The sequence below is a fragment of the Megachile rotundata genome, chromosome 12 (assembly GCF_050947335.1).
Source record: "Megachile rotundata isolate GNS110a chromosome 12, iyMegRotu1, whole genome shotgun sequence".
Classification (NCBI taxonomy): Eukaryota; Metazoa; Arthropoda; class Insecta; order Hymenoptera; family Megachilidae; genus Megachile; species Megachile rotundata.
The window spans coordinates 6,779,995-6,799,468 of NC_134994.1; the positions used below are offsets into that span (position 1 = coordinate 6,779,995).

The 19,474-nt window shown below is 34.6% G+C and overlaps 1 protein-coding gene across 5 annotated transcripts in view; it reads left to right on the forward strand.

Annotated features, from left to right (window-relative positions):
* Positions 1-19,474, forward strand: part of Pde8 (phosphodiesterase 8) — a 41,579-nt gene that overhangs the window by 14,335 nt on the left and 7,770 nt on the right. For 3 of the 5 annotated variants that reach the window (XM_076537751.1, XM_076537755.1, XM_076537754.1), the window contains 14 exons: positions 741-823; positions 7,517-7,576; positions 7,748-7,938; positions 8,562-8,621; positions 8,687-8,753; positions 9,304-9,471; positions 9,900-10,114; positions 10,193-10,347; positions 13,204-13,334; positions 13,811-13,915; positions 15,146-15,351; positions 16,318-16,596; positions 18,907-19,033; positions 19,331-19,471. In XM_076537751.1, coding sequence (XP_076393866.1) covers positions 741-823; positions 7,517-7,576; positions 7,748-7,938; positions 8,562-8,621; positions 8,687-8,753; positions 9,304-9,471; positions 9,900-10,114; positions 10,193-10,347; positions 13,204-13,334; positions 13,811-13,915; positions 15,146-15,351; positions 16,318-16,596; positions 18,907-19,033; positions 19,331-19,471 — 1,988 coding nt within the window. The remainder of the gene's footprint in view (positions 1-740; positions 824-7,516; positions 7,577-7,747; positions 7,939-8,561; positions 8,622-8,686; positions 8,754-9,303; positions 9,472-9,899; positions 10,115-10,192; positions 10,348-13,203; positions 13,335-13,810; positions 13,916-15,145; positions 15,352-16,317; positions 16,597-18,906; positions 19,034-19,330; positions 19,472-19,474) is intronic. The other 2 variants (XM_076537753.1, XM_076537756.1) reach the window with 1 other exon arrangement.

The following is a 19,474-nucleotide window of genomic DNA, read 5'->3' on the forward strand; positions in this document are numbered from 1 at the left end:
GGCCAAACGTGAAGGAATGCGATAAATTGATTATCGGGAGGGTAAGATTGGAAATCGCCACTGAAAGGATCGTAAAGTGCCGGTTGCAGAATCAAGCACACTTCTCCAGAGACCAATACACATTTCGATCAAAAACAGCCTTATTTTGTCCCAACAGTGTTGCTCGCTATGTCCAATTAAGGTGCCCTACTTTCGATCAATTATCTTTTAAACTCTGATCCACTCGAATCACACACGATAAATGCTGAATTATCCTGCCATAAAAGGTGGAGATAAGTCTTTACATTCGGCCTTGTTCAAGCACCCTTCGGCAGCTTAATCATTTTTTTTGCAATATCGATTACATTCCTCGATACCAATTATCCAATTAAAGCTTGACGAGCAAACAATTCGTCACTAAGCATTTAATTTTTTATAAAATGCAGTGTTTAAGATTCGATCGAAAATAGAAACGATTATTTTATAATTTAAGAGAATTTTTACTGTTCAAAATTAACAGTCTGTGTATAATGAAAGTGGTAATAAAATAATTTAAGTTACTGAAATCTTTGGTATAATTCGTATGCAATTTATTAAATATTTTAAATTTTAATTGTTCCTCTTTAATAAGAATGTTTTATCAATGAAATATGTAAATGCATATGTACATCAATTTCAAACATTAAATATTAAATTTTCATTAAGACATCTTCTACTAAAAAATTTTAGTATTTTAGGAAATTTTTATTTTTCTTTTCAAGGAAAATCGGAGTACGACATTCTGGAAAAGCCACCATTCAAAGAAGTCCCAACTGGAGACGAAGCAGTGGATCATTCTACAGTGGTAAGTAAAATTATTACTCAAAATTACGCTTATTAATTTAGCAATGCCCATGTGCTCATTCGTCGAATCGACAAAAGCAATTAGTGCGATAATAAAACTAGACTTCTCGTTTTTATTGTATATTGCGTAGAATGCAACGCTTTAACGATAAATAAAGTTAAAATATTTTTGTTGTATCGATATCTCGTTGCTCCAATCAGAGATAACGGCGAACAAGCAATGTTCCACTTCGTATTTTTAATGATCAACAAGTGGCAATTGAATCTACGTATTTGTTACTACATATCTACTCTTGTAAAAGATTGTCATTGTATTATGGCCATAATTGCTATATATAGACACAGAATCTATTTAAAATATAACTGTCTCTCCTACCTTTAATTTCCATGTAAACTATTTTCATGTTGTTTTTTTTAATTATTGTTTTAAGTTAAATCTTTCGTATTTTAATATAATTCTTTTCTATCATATAAATTATTGAAACTGTGCCCTTTAATATGCTTTTCATTCTGTTTCATAGTTTGTGCTCAAAGTATTTCATTCTTTATCTATTTTTCTTTATTCTTTATTCTTCAACTTTTTTCAATAAATTTTATAAAATATAAACTATAATTATCTACATTATTTAGAAAACACCATTAACTGCTCTGTTTAGTTTTCTACCTCCAATTTTATATATAAAAAAATAAAATATGTTCTAAGTTTTTTATGAGTATCTTTGGATCCATTAATTTTCAAGATATAACTAAAAGGGAAAATTTCTGGTATCTCAAGCTTGTACATCAATATCATTTTTTTTAGGATACTCTCAGTTTATTAAGGTACCTTGAAGAATCTATTTTATTCCTGCACGTGGATTAACTTTCTCAAAACTATAATCTTTGATTATTGCTATCTAACCTGTTCTATCTGCAGCCCTTTAGCTTTATAAACTTTGTTTAGCTCTAAACTGTAACCCTTTAACTATTTTTATAAGTAATGGTAATCTTAAAATAAAATAAGTAATCTACAGTTTCTATATTGTATAAAGTATATTCTTGATTGTCTGTTTAAATCGAAACCCGTATTTTTGTCATTGATTGATTGATTGATTGATTGATTATTGTTGTGGGTGTCAACTACTATGGTCATTAGCCCGGTATTTTTGTCATAAATTTTATAAATTTAATAAATTTTATATTATTTCCTAAGGCTTCTTCCGTTTACAATTTTTACTTTTCAATCTTTATCGACGTATCTACATTCTACAGGTATGAATCACTCTGCTATTATTGTTCAAGGGTGAACCCTTCTTTGGTTTAGTTCCTCATTCTATCTTCTCTTATAATTCTCTATAACTAACACATGTACTAATTTTTAAAAAATTCTGAATTTGTAACCTACGATTATCAATTTTATTTACTATCAAGTTAAGATAAATTCATTTTAATTTGACCGAGATGCACAAATTTTCAAATAAATCCTTCATACATATTCTATTTATATCATCAAAAGTCAGCATCCGAAGAAACCATAAAGATAAGCAAATCCCTCAAATTCAAAGTCCCGTTTATCGATCACAGAACAAGAGAAGGGGTTAAAAAGAATCACCTAAAAAATCGAAGCTCCCCCAGTCATACTTTCCTTTCTCACGAAGCTTCAACCAACAATTAACCCTTTCAATAACGTGATCGGCTTTTGAACACCTGTTCGTTTCCCCAAGTGTCGCGTGCGCTCGTGAAAATTACATCGTACACTCTCATAGAAGTTGCAAAGGTTGAAACGTGGGGACGAGCAACTAAACAGCTTGATAAATATTTCATTAACCCGCTGAGCTTCGATTGCAGGCCTTGAAAGCTTCTCCCTAATTATTCATTCGATTTCTCTCTCGTTGTACCACTCGCTTCGAGCTTCTCCCGCTGCTACGTCGACGGACCGTGCATGGACAGGGTATAAGCTGTCTATAGACGGTCTATAGACTCGCAAAAAGCAGCGGGAGAAGCCGGGCGATCGGAACTGTCTTGCACAATTTTGTGGATTCGAGGATTCGGGAGTTTGGCTGCAAAGGGTCCTCGGAGACGAGTATGTGACTTTGATGAGTGTGTGATTTCTTTCACGAGGTGACTTCTTTCGCGAGGTATGTTACTTCTTTCACTATAATGTTGAATATTAATCCTAAGAAATTTCTGCGATTCATAGAGCTTCTTTTATTAATCTAAATAATAAGGTGTTACGTTATTCTCCTCTTCCTCCAATATTTTTATCAATAAACGTTCAAGCGTAACTTCTTTCACTGCAAGGTTGAATATTAATCCTAAGAAATTTCTGCAATCTGCAGACCTTTTATTAACCTAAATGATAAGGTTTCACTTTATTCTCCTCTTAACTTCCTCAAATACTTTTATTATTAAACTTTCAAGTTTAAACTCTGTTCTGTACGTTCATTACGAATTTTGTCGACTACTCCAGAGTTAAGGGTGAAACTTCTCATTTTTGTCAAACGAAACTTTTCTAACGGGAACGTTACAATCTGTCAGTCTGGCAAAAACTAAAATTCGTACGAGTGAACTTGCGAACTAGACGTCTGCCAACTTTGTGCTCGCAATTATAGGGTCTACCACGAAAGGGGTAGTTTTTTGTTTCTCCGCTCGATAGGAGTGACAGTCATGTTTCGTTAGCCCTTACTCGATTGTAAAGTGTTTCGTGAACCGGCTGATATTCGTATAAAAAAAATATTTATTTGTAAAGGAGTGGGTTCTCGGGCGATCCATAAGAGTCACACCGTCACCGTCGGTTTCGTTGGTCCTTACTCGATCGCAAAGTGTTTTGTCGTAATCTGGTGATACCGCTATAAAAAAATTACTGATATATTTGTAATCTGTCCGTGACGTTTATCGACTGTTTATACAATACACTATCGATAACTTGCAACGAAGACGCTTTAGTTCTCTGGAGGAGCTTCCTTATCAAAGATAGGCTTCTGGCCTGATAGTGCAAAAAGGATAATCTCGATGACGACGGGGCTCAGTATCGCGACGAACGTTTTCTACGAACGTGTTTCTCTATAAATTGTGTTGGTGTCAAATAATTTTTGTTCGACGATGTGGATCGGTGGAACTAGATTTCTGGACAAATAAATGGAACTGGATTTCAGCAGATTTTGTATTAAATTACTCAGTTCTGTATTAAATTATGCGTTCAACGGTGGATGATCGATCGAATGCTAAGTTCGTTAGTTAACGGATACTAAAATTAGTTTTACGGACAAAATTAGTTTTAATAAGAATGAATGAGATGAGGCGATCGACTCAGCCGGCGATCTACATCTGTCACGCGGTAGACGATGCTGAGATTCACAAAGATGCGTCCAGATCGTGGTACGCCTCGATTTTCGATGCGTTATGTGGCAGTGTGGAGAAAAAATGGAAGGCGAACACCAAGAGGATATATATTGCGAATGAAACGCTTGCTAATCTTGTACCGCCAGTCAAGGTATTAAAAAAATTATATAACAAAATATTTATAGAATTTTGTACAATTGGTTTACATATGATTTAACTGTTTAGGGTTTATATGCTTTATCTTCGTCGCTCGACTTCTATAATAACGTTTGTTCTTGTTCTAGGCGAAATAAATGAGATGTCGATCTGGAATTAATTTTATTGCGATCAAGGGGTACATATTCATTGTTGTGTATTACAGAAGTGGAGAGTCTTTTGATTTGTGTATTCTTCTTTTCTGTAAGAATTGATTAGGGTTTAAGAGTGGTTGTTGCAATTACGGGGATACACAAGATTATTGTATATTAATACGTTTAACAGAATTGCAAGAAAATATTATAAAACGTTTGAGAATTATTTTAACTGCAATCGTGTGGTTATACAATTATTTGCTTATTTATGAACTCAGTTCTTCTTTCTTCAAAAATTATGGAATCTTCGAAAGTTATTTTCGTTGTAATTATAAAGATACGTAATTGTCCAAAGAATATTGTATACAAATAATTATTCATTTACTTGAATTTTTCTCTGCAAGAATTAAAAATTGCAATAAATGATCTCCATTTTTAAAGTATACAATTCCATTTGATTTGAATAATTGAAAGTCCTATAGCATCTCTCTGAAATGTTGCTTCATTTTTCATCATTGCACACGCATACTCCGTATTCGAGTCGCGTTAAACAATCCTGAAAATCGTTTCAGTATCGTTCAATCACGACTCATACTTGGAACGTTTCATGCGCTCAGAATAAATCTTTGAACAAACGAGAGATACTCAAAGAAAAAAGATTACTATAAATAGAAATAGAAAAAAAGTATTAAGTAATCGAAAATTATCGAACTTTGATCTATTTCATACGCTAGTAAAACGATTAACTTCACTTTTTTGCATACTTCTCGTGTATAGATTCGTTCTCTGTTTGTCATGTGTGTAACATGCATAGGTTACGCCAGAATCCCGTGAAAATCAAGCAGCACGTTGCCAACACGAATGAAAAACGTCGTAACTCATCATGGAAATGATGTAATCATAAAGGAATCAGCGCGTGCACGACGGAGGGCTAGGTTTATCAAAGTACACGAGCCGAAGACGGTTCATCACGAGAGTAAAATACGAGTATGTGGGAGTATACTATGAGAAAATTTAGGGGGAGATAGAGAAATTTTCTGAGAGAATTTGGGGATGGGCAAGAATATATTATAATATTTTTGTAATTTAGGGTTTAGGGAGAGCTGAAATAGTTTATTGAGAGTTTGGGGAGGGACGAAGGGGTATCTTAATAATTTCGGGTAGGGACGAAGGAGTATCTATAGAATTTTGGGGAGAGACGAATGAGCATCTTAATAATTTTGGGGAGAGTCGAAACAATATTTTAAGAATTTTGTGGAGAATCGAAGGAGTATCTTTAAGAATTTTAAGGAGGTACGAAGGGGTATCTTAAGAATTTTGGGGAGAGACGAATGAGCATCTTAATAATTTTGGGGAGAGTCGAAACAATATTTTAAGAATTTTGTGGAGAGTCGAAGGAGTATCTTTAAGAATTTTAAGGAGGTACGAAGGGGTATCTTAAGAATTTTGGGGAGAGACGAATGAGCATCTTAATAATTTTGGGGAGAGTCGAAACAATATTTTAAGAATTTTGTGGAGAATCGAAGGAGTATCTTTAAGAATTTTAAGGAGGTACGAAGGGGTATCTTAAGAATTTTGGGGAGAGACGAATGAGCATCTTAATAATTTTGGGGAGAGTCGAAAGTGTATTTTAAGAATTTTGTGGAGAGTCGAATAAGTATCTTAATTTTAGAGAGAGTCGAAACAGTATTTTAAGAATTATGTGGAGAGATGAATGAGTGTCTTAATAATTTTGGGGAGAGTCGAAAATGTATTTTAAGAATTTTTGGTAGAGTCGGAAAGATACCTTACGAACTTTAGAGAGAGATGAAAGGATATTTTAATAATTTCGGAGCGAGACGAAAGGGTACCTTAATAATTTTGGGGAGAACCGGAAGGATATTTTGATAATTTAGGAAGAGCCGAAAGGGTATCTTAAGAATTTTGGGAAAGCCAATAGAATATCTTGAGAATTTGGAAATAATCAAAGGGGGACATCTTGAGAATGTGAAGAGAGCCAAAATAGTGCATTCAGAAAATTTTGCAAAAGTCTAGGAAGTGTCTTAAGAGGATTTGAAGTGATCCTAGGGACAAGTTTAAGAGAATTTGGGGAGAGCTTAGAAAGTACTTTGAGAGGATTTGGGGGAGACCTAGATATTATCTTGAGAAAATTTGGGGAGAACCGATAGATTACTTTGAGAGAATTTGGGGGATTCTGGGACCACCTTGAGAGAATTTAGTAAAGATCTAGATTTAACCTTGAGAGAATTAGGGGTGAGTCTAGGATTACCTTGAGAGAATTTGTGGTGTCTAGGACTACCTTGAGAGAATTTGTGGTGTCTAGGACTACCTTGAGAGAATTTGGTAATGGTCTAGAATTAACCTTGAGAGAATTTAGGATGAGTCTAAGAATAACTTTGATAGAATTTAGAGGTGAGCCTAGAACTATCTTGAAAGAATTTGGTGAAGGTCTAGTATTAATCTTGAGAAAATGTAAAGTCAGTCTAGGATTACCTTGAGAGAATTTGGAGTGTCTAGGACTACTTTGAAAGAATTTAGTAAAGATCTAGTTAACCTTGAGAGAATTTAGGTTGAGTCTAGGAATAACCTTGAGAGAATTTGGAGCGAGTGTAGGTCTACCTTGAGAAAATTTGATAATGGTCTAGAATAAACCTTGAGAGAATTTGGGATGAGTCTAGAAACTACCTTGAAGGAATTTGAGACAATCCTGAGAACCACTTAAAAAAATATAGATAGGGCTTAGGAATAACCTTGAGACTTCTAATAGAACTTAGGAACCTTGAGAAAATTTCGTCTTGGTACTACCTTGAGCTTAGTACTACCTTGAAAATTTAGAGCAGCCTAGAAAGTGTCTCCACACAATTTAGAAAGAGCCTGAAAAGTGGCTCGAAATAATCTTACAAACAATATCCGCCATTTACTTTCAATTCAAAAGCCTACCAAGAACAAAATAATTCCGCTTATCACAATTCTCGAAAGTCTACAGTTCGCGTAGAGAGCGAGGAACTAGAGTTTCTCAAATAAAATCTCAAATTAAATGTGGATAAAAAAAATGTTTCTACCTAATTTATTATCTGTTCCAGAAAGGGGCGCAAGAAATTGGAACATACCCGTTAACGAACAGTGTTCCTGATCTCATTAAGGTGAGCAGTTTTAAGTAATTTATCGCGTAACAATGTTTCCTCGGTTGTATCTATCTATTGCAATTAAATGACCGACAGATAACGGTGTGTTTACATTGCACGATTAATCGAACGATCGGCTTACGAGACAATGATTGATTTACCTCGAATCGCATTCCTCGAACGTGTCAGATATTACTGGTCTTCCCGAAAGATGATCAGCAGATGGACATACTTGCCACCACTTCCAGAAGACTGGGGTGGAGCGTATCGGTGGCAAAAGATGCGGAAGAAGCTGTCGAGTTCTTCCAAAATCGAGGTCACGAGCTAGTGATCATCGATCATCGGGGGCAACGTGGTACCCAAGCCGATGCGATTTGTAGGTATGTTATTTTTCATCACTGCAGTTAGGTATCATCATTGCAGTTAGGTATCATCACTGCAATTTGTCTCTGAACTGTTTTTAAAATTTTTGTATATTACTAATTTATTTTTGGTCAATTGCAGAATTGCTAATATGAAGGGTTTTTAATTTTGGGGATTTAATTCTATTTTCCTCAAGAGAATTGTGTATGGCTTTATTTTTGCTATCATCGCTATTTCAGCTTATTAATATCGAAATTTAAAGGGTTGTTCTTCAATTTACTTATTATTCTATTTTATACTATTATTCTTCTATCATTGCTATTATAGCTTGAAAATTAATATCGAAATGTAAAGAGCGATTTAACTGTATTTACCTCAAGAGATATTTTGCTACTGCCATCGATATTCTATTTTATTATAATTGTCAGAGTTTAAAGAATCGACTAAATTAATTTTCTACTCATCATAAAGTCATTGAAGAATTTTCTACTCATTTCTACTCATCTTGAATAATTGAAATATAATTCATTTCTTGTATAACCCTTCGGAATTGTCAACGATGTTACAGTTCTTACACATGTCAGAAATATTTCACAATCTGCAGACATTCAAATAATTATTAAATTTTTATTAATTTCAGAGCGATTAGGTCTAGTCCAGTTTACCATAATACCGTTGTCATAGCTCTTGTAAAAAAATCGTAAGTTCAATCTTTATACACCTACACCCACATATTGTATACTAAACTTACACAAATTTCCGTAGGTATTTTATGCATACCGAAAAAGATAAAATCGTGTCACTGGATTTGTTAGAAATAGGATTCACCAGAGTAAGTTCTTACTTCTTTTATGTTTTACAAAATTGTGATGTCAATATGTTTTACAAAATCATGTTATCATTATGTTTTACAGAATCATGTTGTCATTATGTTTCACAAAATGATGATGTCATTATGTTTTATAAAATTGTGATGTCATTATGTTTTACAGAATCAAGATGTCATTATGTTTTATAAAATGATGATGTCATTATGTTTTACAAAATGATGATGTCATTATGTTTTATAAAATTGTGATGTCATTATGTTTTACAAAATGATGATGTCATTATGTTTTACAGAATCATGATGTCATTATGTTTTACAAAATCATGTTATCATTATGTTTTACAAAATAAAAGTCATATCATTGTCTTACAAAATGCCGATGTCATTATGCTTTACAAAAGCATGACGTCATTTTAGAGAATCAAAATCATTTACAAACTTAATTGCAGAAACTTATCTTGAGTTGCATGGAAGACTTTGATTTAGTTCTTCATCGAATATTTTAAAAATTCTTCATCGAATATTTTTATTATTGCAATTGTCTTTGTTCCAGGCTTTAATGGAGTGCTCCCACGAAGGGATATTAATTAACGAATTAGTGGGAATTTATACCAGCACTTTGTTACCAAGAACACAACTAGCGGCTGCTGACGCGTTGTATGTGGCTCTTGACAGATGCCGTGATATGGTACACGTGACAAATGATAAACACATTGTACAGGTAATGTGAGTAACTCTTGTGTCATCCACATGTAACGAACAGATGTTTACTCTTAAAGTGCCCGTGACACTTTTCAATTAATATTTTGGTTCTCAAATATAAATAACTTGAAATGTACATAAATATACGTGAATTAAGACCAAATGTTAAATAGTTAAAATTAAAATTTTAAATAATTATAATTGTATATATTGTATATATTAAGTAATTATAATTTAGTTGCACTAAATTGTAAAGTGTATTTGTGGTACATTATAGAAGCTCCCATAACAGTCTCGATATTTAGTTTCCTTTATAAAATGTTTCAAACTTAACACTTAAATTTACGTTAAGTGTTTAATGATTGAAATTATACAAAATTGATATTATTTAAAAAAATTGTTTTTATTCGTTCGGTTTTAATACAGAATGTTTATCTTCCATTGCAGTTTGTTAATAAAATTAGCGAGAAGTTGTTAGGCTATACGATCACAGAAATATTAGGGAAAAACATCAGTGAGATAGTTCTCTACGAAAATTTCGTAGTGATGGAGCAGCAGATCAGCAAAGGTCACGAATTCGAGGGGAACATGAACTGCAAACGAAAAAATAATCAAATGCTCACTCTCAACTGCAGGATAGTACCTTTCAGTATCACTTTGAAGTGAGTATCAAACTTAAAAGTAATTGAAGTAATTTTAACTATTATAAATAATTAACTTTCAATGATTCTGTTTGTTAGAAAACCAACTCACTACATATACGTGTACGATACGATGTACCTGTCAGAAAATATCGATCCATCGGTCGATAAAGATCAACAACCTGGTCTTCCAAAGCAGAGTACAGTTGCGACACAAAGGCGGACATCTGATATGAAATCAGGCACCAGCGACAGTAATTATTGAATCTTTTAATTATTTGTGCTTCTATTAAATGCATGGTGTTTTGTTGAGATGATTTTGGGAATGATATAGTAGATCTTGTTATATCTGTGTTGTATGGTCAAGTTTTAGATTTTCAGGCGTTCAATCACCTCGCGTATATCTATGGTGCGGTCAGTTATCAAGCGTTCGAGTACCACGCGTTCAGCTATCGTGCGGTTAATTATCACACGTTCGATCACTACGTGTTCTACTATCATGTGTTCAATTACCACATATTAAATCATTACGCGTTGTATCGTTACTATTATATTGAAATGATGTCAATTGTTAACTGTTAGATCGCTACGCATTCAATATTCATGGACTCGATTATCACACGTTTCGATTTACCACGCGTCCCAATTACCACGTTTTCAATATCCACGCGTTCCATTTACCACGTTTTCAATATCCACGCGTTTCATTTACCACGTTTTCAATATCCACGCGTCCCGTTTACCACGTTTTCAATATCCACGCGTTTCATTTACCACGTTTTCAATATCCACGCGTCCCGTTTACCACGTTTTCTATATCCACGCGTTCAATTTGTCACGTTTTCAATATCCACGCGTTTCATTTACCACGTTTTCAATATCCACGCGTTTCATTTACCACGTTTTCAATATCCACGCGTCCCGTTTACCACGTTTTCCATATCCACGCGTTCAATTTGTCACGTTTTCAATATTCACGCGTTTCATTTACCACGTTTTCAATATCCACGCGTTTCATTTACCACGTTTTCAATATCCACGCGTTCCATTTACCACGTTTTCAATATCCACGCGTTCAATTTGTCACGTTTTCAATATCCACGCGTTTCATTTACCACGTTTTCAATATCCACGCGTTTCATTTACCACGTTTTCAATATCCACGCGTTCCATTTACCACGTTTTCAATATCCACGCGTTCCATTTACCACGTTTTCAATATCCACGCGTTTCATTTACCACGTTTTCAATATCCACGCGTTCCATTTACCACGTTTTCAATATCCACGCGTTCAATTTACCACGTTTTCTATATCCACGCGTTCAATTTGTCACGTATTCGATATCCACGCGTTCGATTTCCACGTCTTTGATGTACCAAGGATTTAATATTCACGCGTTCGATTTACCATGTTTTCAATATCCACGCGTCCCATTTACTACGTTTTCAATATCCACGCGTTCAATTTATCACGTATTTAATATCCACGCGTTCAACTTGCCACGTATTCAATTTCTTCATGTTCGATTACCACCCATACGATGACCAAGTGTTCGATATCCACGCGTTCGATTACCACCCGTACGATGACCAAGTGTTCGATATCCACGCGTTCGATTACCATGCGCTCGAATTACCACGCGTTCGGCATCTATGCGTTCCTTTACCACCCGTTCGATTACTACGCGTTGCTTTACCACCCGTTCGATTACTACGCGTTCAATTACCACCCGCTCGACATTTATACGTTCTATTACCACCCGTTCGATTACTACGCGTATAAATTATCACTCGTTCAATTTATCACGCGTTCGATTACTACATGTCCAATTACCACAAGTTGAATTTCTAAGAGTTCGATTATTACATGTCCAATTACCACAAATTCAAATTTCCACGCGTTCGATTACTACACGTCCAAATACCATAAAATGAAATTTCCATCCGTTCAATTACAACACGTCCAATTACCATAAATTAGATTACCACCCGTTCAAATTACTACACGTCTAATTACCACAAGTTGAATTACCAGCCGCTCGATTACAACACGTCCAAATACCACAAGTTGAATTACCACCCGCTCGATTACTGCACGTCCAATTATCGCAAGTTGGATTACCATACGTTCGATTACTATACGTTCAAATACCATAAAATGAAATTTCCATCCGTTCGATTACAACACGTCCAATTACCATAAATTAGATTACCACCCGTTCAAATTACTACACGTCTAATTACCACAAGTTGAATTACCACCCGCTCGATTACAACACGTCCAAATACCACAAGTTGAATTACCACCCGTTCGATTACTACACGTCCAATTATCGCAAGTTAAATTACCACACGTTCGATTACTATACGTCCAAATACCATAAAATGAAATTTCCATCCGTTCAATTACAACACGTCCAATTACCATAAATTAGATTACCACCCGTTCAAATTACTACACGTCCAATTACCACAAGTTGAATTACCACCCGCTCGATTACTACACGTCCAAATACCACAAGTTGAATTACCACCCGTTCGATTACTACACGTCCAAATACCACAAGTTGAATTACCACCCATTCGATTACTACACATCCAATTATCACAATTTGGATTACCACGCGTTAAATCACAACATATAAGATCACCACGAGTTGAATCACCATATATGGAATCACCATACGCCCAATTACCATGGAATAAATCACCACGCGTCAGATTTCCATAAGTTTCATCTTTCACGCGTTTAATCGTCTCAAGTTTCATCTTCCACGCGTCCAATCACCCCACGTTATATTTCCACGCATCGAAACATCTCTTACATTGCATAATTTCAGTCTTCTTAAATATTTCTTCTTGTCAATGACAATGTAACTAGAATCCACTGCGTACTTAACTGTATTAAATTTCAACACAAAATGAAAACCAAGGTAACAGCAATTAACGTGATGGAGATTTTTAAGTTCCTAGTCACGTTTCTCCCAATATCTCTATCGTTTCTTTCTCATAATAAGTTAAATAGAAAACTAGAATTTCTGTCACGTTATACGCGAACCTCTGTCATAAAATTATTCATAATTTGAGAATTTTTATATTTTTTTTTCAGGCCGAAGGCGGTCCAGTCTGCGCAAACTGTACAGTTTACAATTGGAAGCACCAATTACAAAAGTGATCACACTTCTTTCTAACGCGATCACGGAGTCGACGAATCCTGAAACAGCTGCACAGATAGACAAGGTATACTTGACTCTAAACAAGTCATTAGTTATTTAACCGTTATTTTCATTAAATATCATTAACAAATAAATTTAAGAACAGCTCTGTTTGTTGAAATTAAATTAAATTATCGTTGAGAACTGGACTTAGGTGAACGATTCCAGATTTGTTAATGACGACATTGATGAAATAAGATTTGAAGAATTCAATGACAAACTTGATGTAAATCGCTTCTTAATCGATAAATAATGTTTAATGTTTCAGGCAATAGAAATGCTGAAAATAGTTATATTTGTTAAATATCATAAACCAATAAATTTAAGTGCAGCTCTATTTGCTGAAATTAAATTAAATTAACGTTCAGAAATGGTTGTTTTAGGTGAACGATTTCAGATTTGTTCATGACAACAAAGATATAATAATATTTGAAGAATTCGTTCAATCATAAACTTAATGCAAATCACTTTTTAATCAATAAATAATGTCTAATGTTTCAGGCAATAGAAATGTTGAAAACTACCGAACTGTACGTGCCACATCTAAGGGAAGATAAAACCTTCACTGACCCCGTGGCTACTGACCTCGTCGGAGCCTTGTTAGCTGTAAGTAATTTCATCTGCTTTGTTAACCTCTTCAGGGACCAATTGATCAAAGCAATTCTCTTCGTGTAATGTTATTCAAAGTGACAGTAATGTATCTGGCAGTAATGTATCTGACAGTGTTCGGAATATCTCAAGTACATTTCAGGAAAATTTCTTTGAGAAATTGAGGATTGAGATATTTGGGAAATGGAGATGTAGAAATTTGGGGAATTGAGAAATTGGGGACTTGGAATTGGGAGGTTAGGTATATTTGGGAACTTGTGAAATTGGGGGATTAAATATTTGGAAAGTTGTGGAATTGGGAGATTAGATATTTGGGAACATGTGGGATTGGGGAGTTAGGTATTGGAAGCTTGTGGAATTGGGGAATTAGGTATTGGAAACTTGTGAAATTGGGGAATTAGTTATTGGAAACTCATGGAATTGGGAAAGTTGTGGAATTGGAAAATTAGGTATTGGGAATTTGTGGAATTAGGGGATTAGGTATTTCGGAAATTGTGGAATTGGAAAACTTGTGGAATTGGGGAATTAGATATTGGAAACTTGTGGAATTGGGAAATTAGTTATTGGAAACTTATGGAATTGGGAAAGTTGTGGAATTGGAAAATTAGGTATTGGGAATTTGTGGAATTGGGGGATTAGGTATTTCAGAAATTGTGGAATTGGGGAATTAGATATTGGAAACTTGTGGAATTGGGGAATTAAGTATTTGAAATGTTATGTAATTGGAAAATTGAGTAATTGGGAAATGGTGGAATTGGAGAATTAAGGTATTTGAAAAATTGTGGAATTGGGACATTAGGTATTGGAAACTTGTGAAATTTGGAAAGCTGTCGAATTGGACAATTAGATACTTTGAGAATTGAGTAATGAGGGTTTTATAGATTCAAAGAATTTAAGGATGCAAGATTCACAAATTTGGAAATTTAGAAAAATGTAAATTCAGAGATTTGTACAATTAAAGAATTGAAGATTGAGACTTAGAGGATCGAGAACCCGAAGACATAGAGACTTAAGGAATTTAGAAATTGAATACATAAGAAATTTACTAAATTCAAGAAATGAGTACTTAATCTATAAACCTTTATAATTGAACATTTCAAGAATTTGAAGAATTAATCAAAGGTTTGGGGATTCAAACATATGACACGTGTATTTAGATTATGCAAAAGTCTATCTAGGACTAAACTTATCTTCATCAAAAATTATGTCGATAAATGTTTTCAAATGAAGTCGCCCCGGAAACCATGGGAATCAAGAAGATCGTCGGTGGAGTCAGCACGGTTGTCTACGTACAAAGCTGTCGCTCTGACCTCAGGTTCCTCTCGAATGCAGATCAAAGGATTCAGGGGGCCTCAGGAAATCGCGGAAATATTGGACAAGTGTTTAGATTGGAATTTCGATGTATTCAAACTTGAAGTTCTCACGGAAAAAAGGTAACTTCTAAACAGTTTTTTACTTTATACAATCTTAAAATTGGAAGCTTGAACTTCTCACTTGCTATATCACTTAAAATTAATATCAGTTGAAATTAATTGCTATATAACTCGATGTTCTCACGGAAAAGAGGTAACTTCAAAACAGTTTTTCACTTTGATCTTATTGTTAGAATTGGAAGCTTGAACTTCTCCGTTGTTATGTCACTTAAAATTAATTGCTATATCACCTGAAATTGAATTGCTATATCACTTGAAATGAATTGCTATATAACTCGAAGTTCTCACGGAAAAGAGGTAACTTCAAAACAGTTTTTCACTTTGATCTTATTATTAGAATTGGAAGCTTGAACTTCTCCGTTGTTATGTCATTAAAATTAATTGCTATATCACTTGAAATTGAATTGCGATATCATTTGAAATGAATTGCTATATAACTCGAAGTTCTCACGGAAAAGAGGTAACTTCAAAACAGTTTTTCACTTTGATCTTATTGTTAGAATTGGAAGCTTGAACTTCTCCGTTGTTATGTCACTTAAAATTAATTGCTATATCACCTGAAATTGAATTGCTATATCACTTGAAATGAATTGCTATATAACTCGAAGTTCTCACGGAAAAGAGGTAACTTCAAAACAGTTTTTCACTTTGATCTTATTATTAGAATTGGAAGCTTGAACTTCTCCGTTGTTATGTCACTTAAAATTAATAGCTATATCACTTGAAATTAATTGCTATATCACTTGAAATTGAATTGCTAAATCACTTGAAATCAATTGCTATATCATTTGAAATTAATTGCTATGTCACTTAAAATTAACACACTGATGTCCACATGTTGAAACTAAATATACACTATCTCTTCCACAATATAAATTATATTATACATATTATGTACCATCTTCTACCACATTTGTCTTTTTTTATAAATAAATATATTTTCTATTTGTTTCTATTCTACCACAGGCCACTATTGTTCCTTGGGATGACAATCATGAATCTGTATCGCGTACCAGCAAGATTAGGCTGCGATGAGAAGGTCGTACAAAATTGGCTAACAGTAATCGAAATGAACTATCGATCTACTAATTGTTATCACAATTCGACTCATGCTGCTGATGTACTACAAGCCACTGCTAGGTTTATGCAGTCCGAAACGTTGAAACAGATTTTGGAACCCTTGGACGAAGTTGCGGCTTTGATTGCTTCTGCTGCGCATGATCTTGATCATCCCGGTAGATCGAGGTAATTGATATACTAATATACAATAAATAAAGTCATGGTGAATACTTATGGTTAGAAATTTCTAGGTGTACGAATTTGCAATTTTTTGGTTTTGCGAATTTCTACATTGCTGAATTGTTTAAATTTTATGGATTTTATAAATTTATATATGGGTATATTTATAGATTTATGGATTGTGTAATTCTGAGATTGTCTATGTTTTTGATTCAGTATGTTTTAAATTTTCTGCAATTCCGAGTTCTTACAGTTCCAATTCCCTACAATTACAATTTCCCATGATTCCACGATTCTTTAGGTTTCCAATTTTCTATAATTCCAATTTCTGATATTCTGATTTCCTATAATCCCAATTCCTCACAATTCCAATTTCCTATAATTCCTATTCCTTACAATTCCAATTCCTCACAATTCCAATTCCTCACAATTCCAATTCCTCACAATTCCAATTTCCTACAATTCCTATTCCTTACAATTCCAATTCCTCACAATTTCAATTCCTCACAATTCCAATTTCCTACAATTCCTATTCCCTACAATTCCAATTTCTCACAATTCCAATTCCCCACAATTCCAATTCCCCACAATTCCAATTCCCCACAATTGCAATTCCCTACAATTCCAATTTCCTACAATTCCTATTCCTCACAATTCCAATTCCTCACAATTCCAATTCCCTACAATTCCTATTCCCTACAATTCCAATTCCCAACAGTTCCAGTTCCTTACTTTTTCGAGTTCCCTACGTTTTCAATTTCCTACAGTTCCAATTCCCTACAATTACAATTTTCCATGATTCCACAATTCTCTAGGTTTTCAATTTTCTATAATTCCAATTTCTGGTATTCTAATTTCCTATAATCCCAATTCCCTACAATTCCCGTTCCTCACAATTACAATTCCTCACAATTACAATTCCCCACAATTGCAATTCCCTACAATTCCAATTTCCTACAATTCCTATTCCTCACAATTCCAATTCCTCACAATTCCAATTCCCCACAATTCCTATTTCCTACAATTCTAATTCCCAACAGTTCCAGTTCCTTACTTTTCGAGTTCCCTACGTTTTCAATTTCCTACAGTTCCAATTCCCTACAATTACAATTTTCCATGATTCCACAATTCTCTAGGTTTTCAATTTTCTATAATTCCAATTTCTGGTATTCTAATTTCCTATAATCCCAATTCCCTACAATTCCCGTTCCTCACAATTACAATTCCTCACAATTACAATTCCCCACAATTGCAATTCCCTACAATTCCAATTTCCTACAATTCCTATTCCTCACAATTCCAATTCCCCACAATTGCAATTCCCTACAATTCCAATTTCCTACAATTCCTATTCCCTCCAATTCCAATTCCTCACAATTCCAATTCCCCACAATTCCAATTCCCCACAATTCCAATTTCCTACAATTCCTATTTCCTACAATTCTAATTCCCAACAGTTCCAGTTCCTTACTTTTCGAGTTCCCTACGTTTTCAATTTCCTACAGTTCCAATTCCCTACAATTACAATTTTCCATGATTCCACAATTCTCTAGGTTTTCAATTTTCTATAATTCCAATTTCTGATATTCTAATTTCCTATAATCCCAATTCCCTACAATTCCCGTTCCTCACAATTCCAATTCCCCACAATTGCAATTCCCTACAATTCCTATTCCCTACAATTCCAATTCCCAACAGTTCCAGTTCCTTACTTTTTCGAGTTCCCTACGTTTTCAATTTCCTACAGTTCCAAATCCTAATTTTCTGATTATTTAAAACCCTAATTCCCTGAACCCCCAATACTCTAAATTCTCTAATCCACTAATTTCCTATTTCCCAAATCCCCAAATCTTCAAATCCCCAATTCCTTAAATCCCCAAATCTTCAAATCCTCAAATCCTCAAATCCCCAAATCCTCGAATCCCCAAATCCTCGAATCCCCAAATCCTCGAATCCCCAAATCCTCGAATCCTCGAATCCCCAAATCCTCGAATCCCCAAATCCTCGAATCCCCAAATCCTCGAATCTCCAAATCCTCAAATTCTTAAATCTACAAATTCCCAAATTCTAATCCAAAACTCTAGAATCACTAAATTCATATGTTCCCAAATTCTGAAACCCCCATATCCTCAAATCTCCAATTATCCTAACTTCAACATCCTAATCTCCTATTCCCTAAATCCTCCACACATCCACAAACTCTCCCAAATCTTCCAAACTGTTACATTTCTAAAGCGCACAAATTTAACCAACCCAAGCTCAACATATAACAAGAAAATATTTTTAATGCACAGTTAATATTTAAACTGATTTCAGCCAATTTCTCTGCAACGCCGACAGCAAGCTAGCGATCCTCTACAATGATTTGTCCGTGCTTGAGTCACACCATGCAGCGTTAACTTTCAAGCTATCCTTAGAAGAAGACAGTGCGAACATTTTCAAAGTAAGCCCCCAATGAAAATACACGCTTTAACAATGAAAATACATAATCATGGTCCTTTCATGTTTTCTCTTTTTTATGATACATTGAACAAAATTTCTGTGGTACTACTATTGAGGCTGTCGGGTGTAAGCCGTGTCCTAAAGGAAGCGATTCCCCTAAGTTTCGCCAGCATTGAAGCTAGCTTCCTCAGGGAATACACTGATATGACACGGCTTACACTCAAAAACCACAACAGCAATACCTGTCTGACGCCAGGCTGTAAAAGCCTCAAGTCTCTAAAAATTTCTATGGTTGCAGAACTTGGAACGAGACACATACAAGCTAGTCAGGCAGATAGTCATCGATATGATTCTAGCCACTGAAATGACCAAACACTTTGAACATCTGGCGAGATTCATGAACGTCTGCAGCTCCAGAGTTACGGATAATCAGATGGAAGTA